Below are 17,533 nucleotides of genomic sequence, written 5' to 3' on the forward strand. Positions count from 1 at the left end.
GCGGCGGCGACGACGGCGGTCCGGCTATAGGCCGGCGGTTGATCGACAGGAGGAGGGGTGGTCGGCGACGGGCGGTGGTCAGTGTCAACGGTCGGCGGTGGTCGGCCGGCGGTCGGTGGAGGAATTGGTTGTGAGTTTGGATTTAGGAGAATGGTAAAATTGGAAAAATATGATGGATTAAGAGTGTAGGGATTGACTTGGTTAAATAAAAAACGTACCAAACATGTGATTACGTGGATTAAAAAAATGAACCCATCTAATCACTCATACCTAACGCACCCTTAAAGTAGTAATTTTAGCCATTTACTAGCTTTCTAGTTATGATTAGTAAATTTTGAAGCACGATTGCTGTCATAATAATCATTGTTTTTCTTTTAAAAAAAAAAAAACAAAAAACAAAGTTATCCTGAACTTTACATGGTTTTAAGGGAAAATTAATTAAGACATAAAATACCTTTAATAATAATAATAATAATACACACTATATATGTATATAGACACTTTCATAAAACAAACTTTTTTTTTTGGAGCAAACTTTTGGACTTCACAAGTTTCATTTTTTTTTTTTGGGAAAGCCTCCATTTTCATTTATTTAGTTATCGTAATTCGTAAGCCGAGACATGATCATTGTTTTAAATTTCAAAAATCTAGAAATTTCTGATTTAGTCAAAGGAAATTCAACTTTAGTTTTTCACTAATTTTAGTGAAAAAGGTACAAATGAAAAGTATCTTGGTTTTTATTATTATTAAATAGATTATTATCTTTTTGGCTTCAAAAAATTTACACAAAAATTTATTGAGATGATCTTATGAGTCAATTTTGTGAGATATATATTATATTTGGGTCACATATGAAAAATTATTATTTTTTATTATAAATATGGACAGAATTGACTCATCTCATGAATAAAGATTCATTCTCAAAAATTTATGATTTATAATGTCATACATAGTTCGACAGATCATGATAGCATAAAGTTAGTATCAATTTTGAGATTTTGATAAAATTAAGTGGAAATCAACACTTAAAATATACATTATAAAACTGATTTTATTACCGAAGAATCGCGCTTTTTTACTAAGGCAAAAACTTGTGTGAGACGGTTTCACATGTCGTATTTTGTGAGACGGATCTCTATTTGGTTCATCCATGAAAAAATATTACTTTTTCTGTTAAAAGTATTATTTTTTATTGTGTATATCGGTAGAGTTGACCCGTCTCACAAATAAAGATTCGTGAGATCGTCTCACAAGAGACCTACTATTTTACTAATACAATGAACAAATGCGGAGCATCAGCTCTCAGTGCTTTTACTTTCAAGTTTCATCATCCAGCCACCATATTATCTCTTTAAATGATATCAGAAAGAAAATTGTAAAGCTAGCTTTTTTATTATGCAACATGCCAATAAACTCACTAGGGAAAAAAGGCAAGAAGTAACCAATAGAAATATACAAACCAATCACCTTTAACGTAACATTCCACCAAAAAAATGATCAAAAAAAAATCAAATGGAACAACTAATTAGCACTACAAATACGTGATGATAGGCACTGATCAACTCCTGCATTCTTGATGTGCTTTGCTTCGGTTGCAGAACGAAAGAAGATGGTGTCATCCACGCCGCAGCAACCCAAGGTGAACTTTACCGATCATCATTTATTATTAGTATGAGATAAAGTTTTTCAGAACACATAAATTTGTATTATGTAGGAAATTCCATCGGATGAAACGTGGGCAGGAAAGGGTCCCTCGCGCCAGGGGAAATGGTGGTACTCGACGTTTCATTCGGTCACGGCCATGGTTGGTGCGGGCGTGCTCAGTTTGCCGTATGCCATGGCTTACTTAGGATGGTACGTACGAGGCTCTCTCTGCTCTCGAGTGGATGTATGAGTTTGTGTGATTGTATTATGTACCAAGGTTTTTTTCCCCCACCTAGTGTTGTGTTCAAATTTCAAAATAACAATAATTTTCCGGTAAGTGTGCTTGAAACGACCACAAATTTGAAGATATTGATTTCGTCTCTCATTCCTGTTTTGTTTTGAAATTCTGCCTTGTCAGATTGGTTTGTGGTCAATTTAGACGAGATGGTAGAATAAAATTTGAGAATTATATTTAGATACAGAGAGAATAATTATATTTGAAATTTATAGAGTGAGGTGGAAAAAATAGTAAATCAGATTATCATTTTCTCCGAAGGTTATATATATAATATACGTTATTTGGGTTGAGGGAAGATCATATATTTTGTTGAACTATATTTGCTACTCAGAAATAATAATCTTCACTTCATCAACTTATTTGGCTAACATCACTTGGAAACAGGGGTCCAGGAACACTGATCCTGGCACTGTCCTGGTGCATCACCTTAAACACGATGTGGCAGATGATACAACTACACGAAATCGAGCCTGGGGTGCGTTTCGACCGGTACTACGATCTGGGACGACACGCCTTTGGGCCGACGCTGGGGGCGTGGATAGTACTGCCTCAGCAGCTTATTGTACAGGTGGGATGTGACATTGTGTACATGGTGACCGGAGGGAAGTGCCTCAAGAAATTCATGGAAATCGCCTGCTCTAACTGCACCCCAATCAGGCAATCTTACTGGATTTGCATCTTCGGAGGTCTCCATTTTTTTCTCTCTCAATTGCCAGATTTCAATTCTGTTTCTGGTGCCTCGTTGGCTGCTGCAATCATGTCACTAAGGTAAATAAAAGGAAATCATACTTTATGTTTCTTGATTTTTACCAAGAAAATGCCATGTTTCATGAAAACTAGTTCTGTTGACTACCTGCATTTGGTTGCTTGCAGCTACTCAACTATAGCATGGGTGGGTAGCCTCAGCCATGGACAGGTCCCAAACGTGAGCTACGCGTACAAGAAAACTAGTTCTATTGACTACATGTTCCGTGTGTTCAACGCCTTAGGGCAAGTTACATTCGCCTATGCTGGACATGCTGTTGTGCTAGAAATCCAGGCCACCATTCCATCTACTCCTGAGAAGCCCTCAAAAGTTCCAATGTGGAAAGGAGCCGTTTGGGCATATTTCATCAATGGGATCTGTTATTTCCCCGTCGCCCTCATTGGATATTGGGCGTTCGGGCAAGACGTTACTGATAACGTGCTCGTCGCACTTCAGAAACCAGCATGGCTCATCGCTTCTGCTAACTTGATGGTGGTGGTACATGTCATTGGAAGCTATCAGGTGCACAGTCATATATGTCGTGTTTTCACGTTCTACAAGGAAAGAATTGCAAGTAAACTTGAAGAAAAAGTGTTTTACAGGTTTATGCAATGCCAGTATTTGACTTGGTTGAGAGGACAATTTCAAAGAGATATAACATAATCTCTTCTGGAATTGTGCTTAGGCTCATTGTCCGTTCTGCCTATGTAGGTGAGAATCTTATCATGAATTTTCATATGAATTAAATTTGTTGGAATTATATTTACTAATAAGAAGAGCAAAATATCACAGCTTTTACGCTTTTTATTGGTGTGACATTCCCTTTCTTTGGTGATCTTCTTGGCTTCTTTGGTGGATTTGGGTTTGCTCCAACTTCCTACTTTGTGAGCCCTCCAAATTAGTACTCTGTTTATGCTTTTATAATTCCCGTCGAGGCTCCAAAATTTTCATATATGAATTACATTACCATTGGATATATTTTTTTGCAGCTGCCTAGTATAATATGGCTAAAACTGAAGAAGCCACAGAGATTCAGCCGTTCTTGGATTATCAATTGGGTAAGTTACATTAGAACTTAGAAGTCAACTACCTCCTTTGCATAAATATAATTAAGGTGGACAAAAACTTGTGTGGGACGGTCTCAAGGGTCGTATTTTGTGAGACGGATTTATTTGGGTCATCCATGAAAAATTATTAATTTTTATGCTAAAAATACTACTTTTTATTGTGAATATCGATAGGGTTGATATATCTCACAAATAAAGATTCGTGAGACCGTCTCACAAGAGACCTACTCAACTAGGTGTTAGCAAAATATCAATTATTTCATTCGGTTTCTTTTTCAGTATATAAGTTCGGTTATATCGAAGAAATCAAAGCTTTTCTCTTACTTTTTCTTATTTAAAATAATTTTCCTTCAGGCATGCATAGTTGTGGGAGTGTTCATCATGCTGGCATCAACCATTAGCGGCCTGAGAAATATTATAACCGATGCCTCTACTTACGAATTCTATTCATAGAATTTGAGTGCTGTGCTGATTTTTGTGTGTTCATTACTCTGCAAGTCTGCAAAATACTTGTAAAATATATTTTATAATTATAGATATCCTACATGTTCCATTAATGGTGGAAGGAGTTCCTATTACTTGTGTCTCCAAATGCACCTGGACAAAATGACACCACCATCGTTTTCTTTAGTTAAAGTATCGGAATTGATTTGATCACTTTAAACAAATTTGAGGTTGTGTGTGACTTTTGATGCGAAAGATTCACAATTTTAAATCGTGGAAGAGATATTTTATAAACAGATAAGTCCCTCGCGTGAGTTAATTGCTTGCAGTTTGCTTCTATAGTTTGATTATAGAGTTGATAAATTATTTTGTTATTATCGTTTAATTGTATATAATGTTACCTTCGGATGAAAGGATTTAGATTCATAAAAAGATTGCAAATTAAAAAAAAGACTGTAAATTCATGGATTTTAAATGAATAAGTTGAGAAGTGAATTTCAAATTGAAACAAAAAACTATATTTGAGAAATACAATGTTTCAAGTCTTTCATTCTAGTTTTGAGCAAAATAAATAGAATGAATTTGAGATACGGATTTGAAATCTTTCTATCCAAATAGCAGGTAAAAAAGGCTACAAGAAAACAGAAAAAGAGCGTCGTCTAAAAAATCATCGTTATATTATTGACAAAAAACAAACTCTCTTCGAAAGTGGGACATTTTTGTACACCAAAACATTAATAGACAACACTACCTATACATGTGCATGCCAAATAAGAGCAAAATCTGCATATTAGAATATGATCTACTTCATATATCATCAATTGAGTTTTATAAAATAACTCCAACGTTTTAGGAGTACCGTCCCTTGTTTTTCTAATCATGCAACTGAATTTAGAGTTCACTTTTTTACCTAATTCCCCAATATACATATTATACACTAGAAGAAATATATGATGGGCAGGGGAGGGCAATGAACAACAGGATAGCATGATTCTTAGGTTTTGCTGGTATAAAGTGATTTGAAGTTATGAATTTAAAAGTAATTTGATTTCTTGGAAGAGTTTATAATAAATAGATTTTAAATTCACTACACTCTTAGCTTATGTAAATGCAACTGTGATTCCCTCCAAATCAAATCCTTCCATCCAAGCGCACCTTAGATAATGCAAATTTAAACATACAAAATTCTTAAAACCCTAAAGGCTTTGCATGCGTAACGAGTGTGTCCAAGCTGATGGTGTTACTTATGTATGCAATGTGCACCAGAACTAATGTAACACGAGATAAAACAAAGATGCAACAGAGGATGAGTAAGGAAACATATAAATGAACAAAACTAATGGTACCTTTTAGAAGATGAAGTGGATAGGCTCTACATGTGCGCCCCCCTTTTCACCATGAAGTAAAAGCAAACAGCAAAGATAACTAGGATGTTATCATAAACGGCGAATTGGTAGATGCCTCACATTCAATGATCCAAGTTGAAAAGAGTGAACTGTGATGAGGCACATCGTTAATTGGGTTAATTGAAAGGACTGGTATGCAAGTTATCTTCAGTTTCTGTCTGTGAATAAACAGATGCAAGGAAGTTCAGTAGAACCACTTCACTTGGCAAAAGAAGTTCGTATTGGCCTTTGTTTTGAAGTCATGATGAATCAACAGTCAAAAAAAAGATTGGATTCCAAAAACGATGAAAAGAACTCCACCACAGAGTGCGATCTACAATCAATATACAGTTCTAAGTATAGGCGACCAGGAGTGTCTTCTTATAGGAGCAAACGTCTGATAAATGTCAACAAACTTACTATTTTCTCAGATATTTGAGTCGCCAGACTCTTCCCTCCCAAGACTGCAGCAGTGGTGCACAAAGCTTGTCCTCTGACATGACATGAACGAAATCAAACACGATTTACTACACAAAGCAGGTAAATTTTACCATCTTACTACCAGCAAAAGAGCAAAAAATAAAATGGTAGGCTGGTAGCCGAGATTAAAGTACCTTTCATAATGAGTTATGAAGATGAAGGTTATTTTTGTCACATAGTAAACTCGAACACAAAAAACTTCAAATTAACATGTGAGAATACTAGAAATTTTCAAATTATTAGTAATAAATGACATACGTGCAAAAACTTAGCACGCAAAAGGGAGGTGAATGTACCAATCAGGCAAAGTTTATAGCATGAGTCCACAAATGATACTAAAACACGTAGCATGAAATATACACGTCATGTAGTCTATAAGACACGGATATAATTCGAACTTACAGGATTCCACCTAGAACAACACCTAATGGATTCTCATCTGCAGCCAAACCTATTGTAGCAGGCTGGAAAATGTTTGTGGTTAATGTTAAACAAGTAACCTTACCATGCAAAGTAACCAAAAAATTGCATCTTCAATATGGACATACCCGACTCTTGTCACCCCATTCCCCAAAGAAAGTAATGGAAAATGCCTGCAGCAAAAAAAAAAATCAAATTATTTAATTATCAATATGTTGGGTTTTGCATCCCACTTATAAAAAATTTAGTAAAGAACCTTCAGCAAGATAGGCGACAAAAATTGAGTAAGAAAAGGTGGGTTTTGCTTCTTCAGATCATCAGCATCCTGGAACAGAATACAAGAAAGATATCCTGGAATTAATCAATAATCAAATATGAAATGGCAGATCCCACATCAAAGAAAATGTCAGATCTCAATTCAATCAGAAGAGAACCTTAATTAATAAATATGGAAGCTGGTCAACCAAATATAACTTGTATCCTCATCACTAGAGAACATAATTGAGATAATATACTTTTTTTTGCAGCATTCATTTCCGCTAATAAGTTCCAATGGGTGAAGCATGTGACAAGAATATAGGCTATACAAGTTCTGCCTATGAATAATCTAAAATTCTAAAACAAGTCATGAATCTTATTGTGTGATTTTGCTGCATAATGTGTTTTTAGTATATTGTTGTGTTTCCAATGTAATGATCGAATATAATATCAGAATAATACAATATTTTTGAAATTTTAGTTTGGGGCACTTGTATTTTCAAACAACTGGCCCTAAATTATAGGGCGATTAACACCCCTTGGCCCTTACCCAGCCAGGTCCACCAAGTGAACTGCAGTTATAAGCCACTCTCACCCAAGAACGAAGATCTTAAGCATTAAAATATAACTAATATACAATAACTTAAAGAACGGGAAGCAGAAGGTTTATCGCATTACCTTATTATGCTCTTTGGTTGCTCCGCCTTTGATTTCAAAATTAGCATTCTAGTTACACAATTAGGTGAAATGAGTGAGATTCAAATATAACTTCAACAATGAGACAAAACACGAAACAAACTAACAAGTTCTTTCTCAATCTCATCAAATTCCTCGGTCTCCCTGTTAGTGAAAGTGAAAACATTTACAAAATACCCTTATGAGGGAAACATTGAACACTATCAAATTTCTATCAAGCAGCAGAGCAGTAAAAACAAGAATAAATGGATAACGACCAAGTACCCATCATTGAATGCATCCCATATAGACCACAAGCCAAACCCCAAAAACAACAATGTCGTGATGTGATGAGTCCATTTGCGTGAGATCTGCATCGATAATAGTATAAAGCATCTGTAAGTTTATCATAGAATCATGATAACCAACAATGATAATTTACCGTAATGAATAGTCAGCATTCCCCCAAAAAGAGAGATCAATTCTCCCATGGTGTCTCACGCATGCCATGATTATCAAGCCAGCATGCACACTAAACGAAACTGAATATGACCTTAAAGTCAAAATTCCCAACCCTTCAAGTAAAATCCATGAATGTGCCAAGTTAAGTGATCCCTAAGCACAGGAACGTAGAGTGGATAGAAGCAAAGAATCGACCAGCCCACAAAAGCAACCGTAGTCTTATTTTCAAGCGCAATGATACATGACCAGTTGCTCTGTTTGTGACCCTCAATAGATCAGAACTTAAAAGGTTAAATTTAAGGGTCAGACACTCGCTTGCACGTACCAGAACCCAATATTGCTATGGGGGATCCTTCATCCCCATAAAATGGAACCCAGTTGTGAGGATAATCTCATAATATAATGTCAACATGATGTTAATCCCATGGGCAAAATACCATGTACTGTCACTTAGAATAATTACTGGCCTAACATTCTTAAGTCGATAACCCGGAGAGTTGATAAATAAATCGGCTTGATGAAGGGCAAGTTTTGCTTGCAAATGTGAGCTAAGAAGGTAATATATCAACATGCTTTGCTGTAATCTTAGTTGTACATTACAGGACACATTACTAAACTCGGGATAGAAGTCGGGATACATTAAAGGACACATTACTAAACTCGGGATAGAAGTCATATCATATATTATAGGATCAGATTTGATATTAATAAAAGTATTATACATTTTCAATATAACTTTAATGTTTTTTTATTAGGAAATGTTTCCACCATATTTATCCCAATAAATTTTCACATTATATAAAGATGTTATTTTGTTTTAAAATGTGTAAGAAATTTTAGCCCTTTGGTCGTTTTACCGTAGATGCAGGCATTCAAGACGGAACCACATAGAACATGGAGTTTAATTGTGGTCACTTTGTATGACATTTATACATCTATTCTGCGTTCAACCGCCTAAAATTACAATATAACATTACAATTTCTCTTAAAAAGAAGGTAAATGGAATTTCAAAACGCTTACCAGATTTGGAGCAGCCCAGCCAACAACAGCTGATAAAACAGTCATGACCTAGAATGAACAAATATTCCAGGTCACTTGAGGGACTTGAAAAATGGACAAGCACAAAACATTAAGGAGTTGAAATCTAGGAGAAGTAACCAGAATCGTACAATCAACGCTCCAAGGCATCCAGACAACACAAGTCTTCTGGGGTGACGCATGGCCAAGATCTGAAACAAGTATGCTAACGTCAAGATTTTAAAAACTGAAGGTTAAAGCAAAAACTACGGCGGTTTTCATTAAATCAGGACACACTTTCTTAAAGCAGAGCTAACTTTCAAATTTCTATTCCAAAAGGGTCATTTTCCTTCTATTCCAGACAGAAAACAATTTAAAATCACCATTGCATTCATCCAAAGCCAGTCCATTACCATACTAGTTTGTACTCTGTTAAATTAGAAATAAAATGGCAGACTTCACGACTACACAAAAAAAAATCTTTCACTGAAATTAATCCCAAACACCTCTGCTTCCAGCTGCCACCAACATACAAGCTGATGATAGATAATTCACATCAAAATTAAATTAATCATAACAACGATAATGAACTCAACATCAACTCTTATTTCATCAGCATTGAATTTTGGATATCAATATAAAAACTACTTAAAATCAAATTCTCCAAAAATAACCAGTTATAACAAACAAAAATGCCTACTACTAAATTCCCAGTAGAAACTGAGAAAGAAAATTATCTTACGGCAGCTGCAAAAAATGTCTTGTCCCCGATCTCAGATAACACGGTCATTGCCAACGACTTCGTAAATCCCTGAAGCAACAAAAAAACAGAAAAAAAATTATTTAGTTAACCAAAAACGTCGGAACCAAAGACAAGAGCCGAGTCTTACTTGAACAACAGAGGAACCCATTTCGATCGAAACCCGAAAGCAAAAGATTTCTGGAAAAATCAAAGATCTTTATACGTGTATATACTGGAAGGGTACTAGTAGGTGTACCAGTGAGTCTTGTGATCCGAGTTCACTCACTGGTGAACTCGAATCTGATAGACTCGGTCTTCTTTGGATTTCCTACGCAGGCGAACCTCCCTCTCCCCGAAAGCGTAAGAGAAATGGATCCGGTCCAAGTCGGACCGGATGTTGGTCAACGGTCCACATAACCTGACCAAAGGTCCATGGTTTAGAACCGGAACTGAACCGGTTGGCAAGCCACTTGGTTGAAAGTCGGGCTTTTCTTGCATCGAAAAATTCTTAAAATTAATTTTAAATTTCGTTGTTTGAAATAATTGTAAGTGCATGAGTCAAGTTATATAATAATGTATTGAGTATAAGTATCGTTCTCACAGTGACTTTGAGCACAATTATTATTTTTGAGAATTTATTATTTAGCGAATGTAAACGATTATTTGATATGAATTTATCTACTAAAAATTTAAATATTATTATCATTCAATAAAATCAAATCAATGGAAATCATCAAGTGATAATAAATTTGTTAGGAATTTCAGTTCATCAACCTCACGTTTATTTCAAATAACTAATATCAACTATCGATCATTTTTCTGACAAGATTCCCTAATTTATTCACACACTCTTTTAAACTAAGTTAAACTAAATCGACTCAATGAAATAATTAAACTTATTTAATTATTTATCAGACATGATTACATGCACGATTTATGAATCCCTTAGTTTTTGACTTATTAGACTATATCTATCAACATATATTCAATTTCACATGTCTATGCAGATTGTAAATCCATGAATTATATTACTCGTTCATATTACAAATTATTCTTTTGAACTTACTCGTAATATAAAATACTAAAAAAATTAGTTACACCTTGATGATTTAAATAAAGACGATAATATAATCAGCATGAAATATAAGTCGATAATCAAATAAAATTAAAATTAAAAAAAAAAAACTCGGGGCAGGATCTCTTTAAATCCCAAAAAATATATATAAAAAAAATTAGCTGCTAAACATCTTAATAAAATTATCAAAACAAAGTTTTCAAACTAAAAGTGCTAAGAGAAATGAAGGAAAAAAGAAACATCACGTGAAAATACCGATTTCTTTTTGCCTCTTCAACTCGGGTCTTATCTCCGTGTGGCAACTCTTCTTTTCCTAATTGTCATTGATATGTCCACAAGTCTGTTTCAATTCCTCTAAAAGAGATGGGGCGTTCAAATTCACCTGTCCGAGCGAGCCCTCTCGAATTTTTGACTTCATTTTCCTCTTGCGCTCGGCAATCAAGTCCATCAGCCATTCAACCCCAGCGAGCTCTACTCACACTTCTGTGATCAATTCTTTTTTACCTTCATTAATTCATCTATAAATCAAAACGAAACATGCAAAAGATAATCAATATGCAATATATATATATATATAACTCAAAATAGACTAACATTAACGTAACATACGAGAATGAGACTCTCAATGACACAATAAAAAACATATAAATGACGCACGTCATTAACTTCAAGTTTTCTTCAATAAATGCTTAATCAAAAGTTTTAGTTGATAATAGTTTTTCAATTTAGATTTCAGCATCTGGGTTGTGTTATCTATATGACATTTGAATTGCTATATAATTTAATATAATTAAGTTATCAACTTTTTGGTAAAACGAAAAACCAAATAATTTTACTCGTAAATTTTAAACTTTTAATTTAATTCACCCAAAATTTGCTTAAAAATCACCTACACATGTTTGATGTTTCACTCGATAGAACTAATAATAGAACCAAAAATGGAATGTCAATATAAGATCGTAATAAAATGGGCTAATAATTGGGCTCCACCAAGACCTCTATGTAGGCCCATCCCAAATGTAGGCCCAAATCAAATATGCGGCCTATTGAAATTAAATTGTCTGTGATGAAACTATATTTCCATTAAATGATTATATTTCATTATTTATATTTTTAATCCCCAAAAATATTTTTTTGCCACGTTTTCATCACTGTTTTTAAAAACTCCAATTACATTATATCACATATCAATCTACTATATTTAAAAAAATAAATGTATCATATGTTATTCACAATATTTTTTAAACTATATTTTGAAAACATATGTTAGGAAATGTTGAAAATAAAAACTTATATAAACCTAATTTTTTTTTCAACATATAAATAAATAAAAGTCAGTTTTCGATTTTGATTTTTTGCACTATTTGGTGAATCTACGTGAAGAAAGAACAAGAAATCGCGACACTATCTGGCGAAAATTTGTGTGTATGTCGTTAAACGGAGAGCGACGTTTCTTCTACGAAAATAAATGTCGATGCGACTACTAATTCAGCATCGTATTTATCTCATGACCAATACGTCAATTGTTCGGAATTCTTAGTTTTTACTCCGAATCTTTACTTACGAGGTGGTAGTTATCAAAATAAATAGTTTTAGATATAGCAAAAAAATAAATAGTTTTAGCACATACCAAAAACAATTAAATGATTCTTTAAAATTAAAATAAAAGAATATAAAATTGTTATTATCTAATAATAATAAGTTAATATGATAAAAAAATATATTTATTATGTGCATGCAAAATAAGATCCAATCGTAAATACTTGATCACGATTTTGATTGAAAACGTCGATATAAACTCATTGACAAAATTAGAATCTATTCTTTCTTTTGAGTAGATCTCTTGTGAGATGGTCTGACGAATCTTTATCTGTAATACAGGTCAACCCTACCGATATTAACAATAAAAAATAATACTCTTACCAGAAAAAGTAATATTTTTTCATGAATGACTCAAATAAGAGATCCGTCTAACAAAATACGATCCGTGAGACCGTCCTCATACAAGTTTTTGCCCTTTCTTTTTTCGTCATTTTAAACAAAATTCCATATTATTTTCAGCATCTCAATATAATAGTTACTCGACTTAATATTTTTTGAAATGTACAATATATATATATATATAGTTTGAACAAAAATGCATACCACGCATAACTCTATAAATAAATAATACAAATACATAGGAAATTGGTGATACCCTTATAAGGATCCGGGTTGTCATTAACCCGGTTTATTACTTGGATAGTCCGAATCAAAGCCAATGTGCCAGGTACTCTCCTCAAATACCCGGGCACTACGCCTCTTCCCGGGAAATCATCATCACAACCCGGGCTTTCAAGCCACTAACCGGGATCTCAAGTAAGCACCCGGATACCCTACTACCCGGGCCACCTCGAGAATTGCACCACACTCGAGTGTGATTGATTCAGGCCGTCTAATCTGTCAGAACCACTTGGGCTTGGAGTGTCCTAGAAGTCATCAGAAGCTACAAGTATGGGCAGTCGACTTGCCATACTTAGTAGATGGCACGAGAATAGAGGTACCTATCCCATTTTTTTACTATAAATAGCAGGTATTAATGTCATTTATACTCGGGGAAAATCCTTTAACTCTCAAGCACTTACATATTTTCTCTTAAATATTGCTTGTGTTCATCTTCTACTTGCTGACTTTAGCATCGGAGTGGCTACGTCGGACACTCCTCCGGCGTCCATTCACGAGTTCCTTTCTTGTTTGCAGGTGTTGTCACTGCCATTATCTTCACTCAAATTCCTAAACACTAAAAATTATTGTTTTGATCCGTTGGAGCTCCTTACCCGGCTCATCCATTTCAGCGAGATCACATCATTGGCGCCGTCTATGGGAACTTGAGACTAAGACGTTGATATGGCTCATACGCGAAGAACTAACCAGGATAATTCCCGGGTTCAGGCTGATAATGCTCGTACTTCGGGACAAGGTGGTGGTGCTCCTCCCACATGATCCAATCTTATTACCACGACCCCGGAGGATTTGGTTAGAATGATTCTGAAGCGATGGATAAGTCCATGGCCCGTAGAAATCATTCACGCCAGGATACTCCTCCAAGAGAAGAGGAGAATGAGCAGGAGCAGCAGCAAGAGTTGAGGGAGGAGGAAGAGATGAGGAGAGAGGACGAGGAGTCTAGTGCCGAGTCAGAATCTCCAACTGTAGCGGAAGAATTGTTAGAACTAAGGCAAAAGATGAAGGTCCTGGAAGGGCAGTTGGAGAGCCGGAGTACTTCCCGGGAAGTCGCCAGAGAATGCCCATTTGCTGAAGCCATTGTCCGGGAACCCCTTCCCGGGAACTTCAAATCTGCCAAAATAAAGGATTACGATGGCAATGCAGATCCCGAAGAACACCTGGCCAGGTTTGAGAATATGGCCACGTTACACTGTTACACTGATCGAATCAAGTGTAAGGTGTTCCTGACAACATTAGTAGACTCTTCTCAGAGATGGTTCGAGGGATTGGCTTCTCAAAGCATCCATTCTTTCAAAGACTTTCAGAAGATGTTCTCACACCACTTCAGCAGTAGCAACAAAATTCAAGAAGACTGCTTTTAGTCTTTTTGAGGTCAAACAAAGCCCGGAGGAGAGTTTAAGGGCTTATATCAGAAGATTCATTAGAGTGGTTCTGGATGTTCCCACTTGTGCCACTGAAACAAAAACGACTGCATTCACCCAAGGCTTGAGGGAGGGTGAATTTATCAAATCACTGACCAAGAAAGTTCCCGGGGACTTCGAGTACTTATTATCCCGGGCAGAAAAATATATCAATATGGAGAAAGCCCAAAAACAGAAGAGGGAGGCCGTAAGGAAGGAAAGAGGGGATCGGCTGTCTAATCCCGAGGAGAAAGGACAGAGGACGGGTAATCCAGGGCACTTTTCTCACCACGTGCCTCTAAAGATTGCCCGGGAGAGGGAGGTTCAGGAATGCAGTAGAGATCTGGCCCCGGATTATCAACTATCCCGACCAGAGAAGAGAGGATTTTGCACTCTCCACAAAGTATGTTATCACAACACTGAGGACTGCAAAACATTGAAGGAAGATTATGTCTTACCTTCTGTCCCGGAGCCTAGTCAAGCCAATAAGAGACTGAGATTGCCTCCCTGGACATCTCGACAGCCAGGGTCCAGTACCTTAGGAGGAGGTATAAGAAGTAATCCGAGGAGCGAGCCCGGGAGAAGGAGAGAGCCCGAGTCGGAGAGAAAGAAGAATTCGCCCCCCGCCATGGGGTTGATTAAAATGATATCAGGAGGCTCCACTGATGGAGACTCCAATCGGGCGAGGAAGTCAAGGAGTAGGAGGGATTGTATGGAAGTGGAGGGGTGAGGAGAGATGAGACGGTTATAAGTTTCGGCCCAGAAGATTTAAGGGGTTAATCTACCCCATAATGACGCCCTGGTTATCCAAGCCCGGGTAGCCAATTATGATATTTTGAGAGTCTTCGTGGACTCGGACAGCTCTGTTAATGTTATCTTTAAAGATGCCTTTGTACAGATAGATTTGCATGATTATCATTTGGAAGCTGTAGAGACTGCCTTTTTTGGTTTTGCTGGCCATTTGGTTTACCCTGAAGGGGAGATTGTCCTGCCACTGACATTGGGCTCCACAGATCTTAAAAAGACGGTGATGACCTTTTTCACTGTGGTGGACTCCCCATCATCATACAACATCATTCTGGGGAGGCCAGCTGTGAACGAATTAAAAGCCGTGGCATCCACTTACCACCAGAAGATCAAATTTTCTGTGGGAGCCCGGGTAGGAAAAGTCCGGGGAGATCATCCTTCTTCCCGGAAATGCTATGTGGAAGCAGTTCGGATTGATCAAAGCAAAACCAGGAGGAAAGGGAAGAGAGCGAGAGTTGATGAAGTGGGAGGAAGAGTAGTGGAGGAGGGATAGGTTCATTTTGTGGCTGAGGAAGAGCAGGAGGTGATAGAAGTCAGGCTAGGTCAGCAAATCCGGGTGGCTCGGGACCTCAGTGCATCCACCCGAGTTAGTTTGATCAATTGTTTAAAAGCTAATATTCATGTGTTTGCCTGGTACCAACAGGAATTGACAGAGATCTCGCCCCTGATATTGGAGCATCAATTGAATATTCCCCCGGGATCTCACCCGGTAAAACAAAAGAAGAGGCACTTTGGTCCTGAAAATGATAAAGTTATTGATGAATAAGTGAAAGATCTGCTGAAGGCCGGCCACATTCGAGAAATTCAATTTCCTACATGGCTTTCGAATGTGGTGTTGGTACCTAAGTCCACCAGGAAGTGGAGAATATGCGTAGATTTCCGCAACCTCAACAAAGCTTGCCCCAAAGACCATTACCCCTTGCCCAGGATTAACCAACTGGTGGATTCCACCTCGGGCTTTGAACTACTGAGTTTCATGGATGCTTACCATGGATATCATCAAATTCCCTTAGCCAAGAGTGATCAAGATAAAGCCAGCTTCATCACCTCGGGAGGTACATTTCGCTATGTTGTAATGCCTTTCGGGTTAAAGAATGTAGGGGCTACTTACCAGCATCTCATGAACAGAGTCTTTGAGAAGAAATTGGGCCGGAATGTGGAGGTATACGTGGATGATATCCTGGGCAAGTCTAAAGAGGTCGCAAATTTCATTGTGGATTTGGAGGAAACCTTTGCCACTCTAATGCATTATAGGATCAAGCTTAACCCTGCCGAGTGTATTTTTGGCGTCAAGAGTGGCAAGTTCTTGGGTTTCATAGTGACAGACCAGGGGATTGAGGTGAATCAGGAGAAGGTCAAATTTGTGTTATGCATGCCATCTCCCCGATCTGTCAAAGAAGTACAGAAGCTGACCGGGAGGATTGCATCCCTGTCTCGATTTATATCCCGGTCAGCACACATGAGTTATCCTTTCTTTCAGGTCTTAAGAAAGGCCCAACAATTCGGGTGGGATGAGAAATATGAACAGGCCTTTCAGGACTTGAAGATTCATCTTGCAGAGCTCCCTGTATTGGTAAAGCCGGAGCCCGGGAAAAAGTTATTCGTTTATCTGTCTACTACGGAGTATGCTTTCAGCTCGGTTCTAATAAAAAAAGAAGGCTCTGATCAAAAGCATGTCTACTATGTCAGCCATGCTCTAAGAGGCCTCGAGCTCCGGTACAATAAAATAGAGAAGATTGTTTTGGCCTTGATCATGACCGCCCGGAAGCTACGACCTTACTTTCTGTCACATCAAATCATTGTTCTTACCAATAGTCCTCTTGGCAGGATCATGACTCATTCAGAAGTATCCGGACGGATGATCAAGTGGACAGTAGAGTTGGGAGAATATGACATTGAATACAATCCTAGGGTTGCCATCAAAGCGCAAGCCTTATCAGATTTCTTATCCGAGATAATTCAACCCGAGGAAAAAGAGGTATGGAGAGTTTTTGTGGATGGGGCATTTAGCCTTACTGGGTGTGGAGTGGGGGTTGTGATAATATCTCTCCCAGGAGAGAAGATTAAATTGGCTCTAAGGATTGATTCCCAGGTAACCAATAATGAGTCCGAGTATGAAGCTGTCATCGCCGGTATCCGAGCTGCCCGGGAGGTTGAAGCTTCCCGGATTATTATGTACTCTAATTCACAGCTAATCACTCAACAGATAAAGGACATTTATGAAGCTAAGGATGACAGGATGCTCAAATATTTACATCTCATTCAAGCCCAAGCAGAAACCTTTGTGGATTGGAGTATTGAACAAATACACCGGGAGGAGAATGGAAAGGCTGATGCTCTGGCAAAAATGACTGCTTCTCTGACAGAGGCTAGCACCCGAGAAGTTTTGC

General features: G+C 37.3%; 2 protein-coding genes across 5 annotated transcripts; one reads left to right on the forward strand and one right to left on the reverse strand.

Moving 5' to 3' along the window:
• The first annotated feature begins 1,482 nt into the window (after nucleotides 1-1,482).
• On the forward strand, nucleotides 1,483-4,332 carry LOC142543568 (lysine histidine transporter-like 6). 2 transcript variants are annotated; one of them, XM_075650915.1, is made up of 8 exons: nucleotides 1,483-1,639; nucleotides 1,715-1,854; nucleotides 2,327-2,710; nucleotides 2,816-3,209; nucleotides 3,290-3,398; nucleotides 3,480-3,571; nucleotides 3,677-3,745; nucleotides 4,109-4,332. In XM_075650915.1, the coding sequence occupies exons 1-8, from the start codon at nucleotides 1,577-1,579 to the stop codon at nucleotides 4,205-4,207; spliced, it is 1,350 nt and encodes a 449-aa protein (XP_075507030.1). In that variant the 5' UTR covers nucleotides 1,483-1,576; the 3' UTR covers nucleotides 4,208-4,332. The 2 variants fall into 2 exon arrangements, 1 of the variants encoding a protein (XP_075507030.1); XR_012819779.1 differs by lacking the exon at nucleotides 3,480-3,571 and having other exon boundaries at nucleotides 4,109-4,311.
• Nucleotides 3,102-10,077, reverse strand: LOC142543569 (GDT1-like protein 4). 3 transcript variants are annotated; one of them, XR_012819780.1, is made up of 13 exons: nucleotides 9,787-10,076; nucleotides 9,639-9,707; nucleotides 9,049-9,108; nucleotides 8,900-8,947; nucleotides 7,702-7,787; nucleotides 7,545-7,581; nucleotides 7,420-7,467; nucleotides 6,740-6,808; nucleotides 6,612-6,656; nucleotides 6,466-6,527; nucleotides 6,004-6,076; nucleotides 5,545-5,917; nucleotides 3,102-3,241 (listed from the first exon to the last, which is right to left on the reverse strand). XR_012819780.1 is itself a non-coding variant. In XM_075650916.1 (12 exons), exons 1-12 carry the CDS (start codon nucleotides 9,805-9,807, stop codon nucleotides 5,861-5,863), a joined length of 675 nt encoding a protein of 224 aa, XP_075507031.1. In that variant the 5' UTR covers nucleotides 9,808-10,076; the 3' UTR covers nucleotides 5,369-5,860. The 3 variants fall into 3 exon arrangements, 2 of the variants coding, with proteins under 2 accessions (XP_075507031.1, XP_075507033.1); XM_075650916.1 differs by lacking the exon at nucleotides 3,102-3,241 and having other exon boundaries at nucleotides 5,369-5,917; XM_075650918.1 differs by lacking the exon at nucleotides 3,102-3,241 and having other exon boundaries at nucleotides 5,871-5,923; nucleotides 9,787-10,077.
• Between the last annotated feature and the right edge of the window lie 7,456 nt (nucleotides 10,078-17,533).

This window comes from Primulina tabacum, chromosome 4 (genome assembly GCF_025594145.1).
Source record: "Primulina tabacum isolate GXHZ01 chromosome 4, ASM2559414v2, whole genome shotgun sequence".
Taxonomy (NCBI): domain Eukaryota; kingdom Viridiplantae; phylum Streptophyta; class Magnoliopsida; order Lamiales; family Gesneriaceae; genus Primulina; species Primulina tabacum.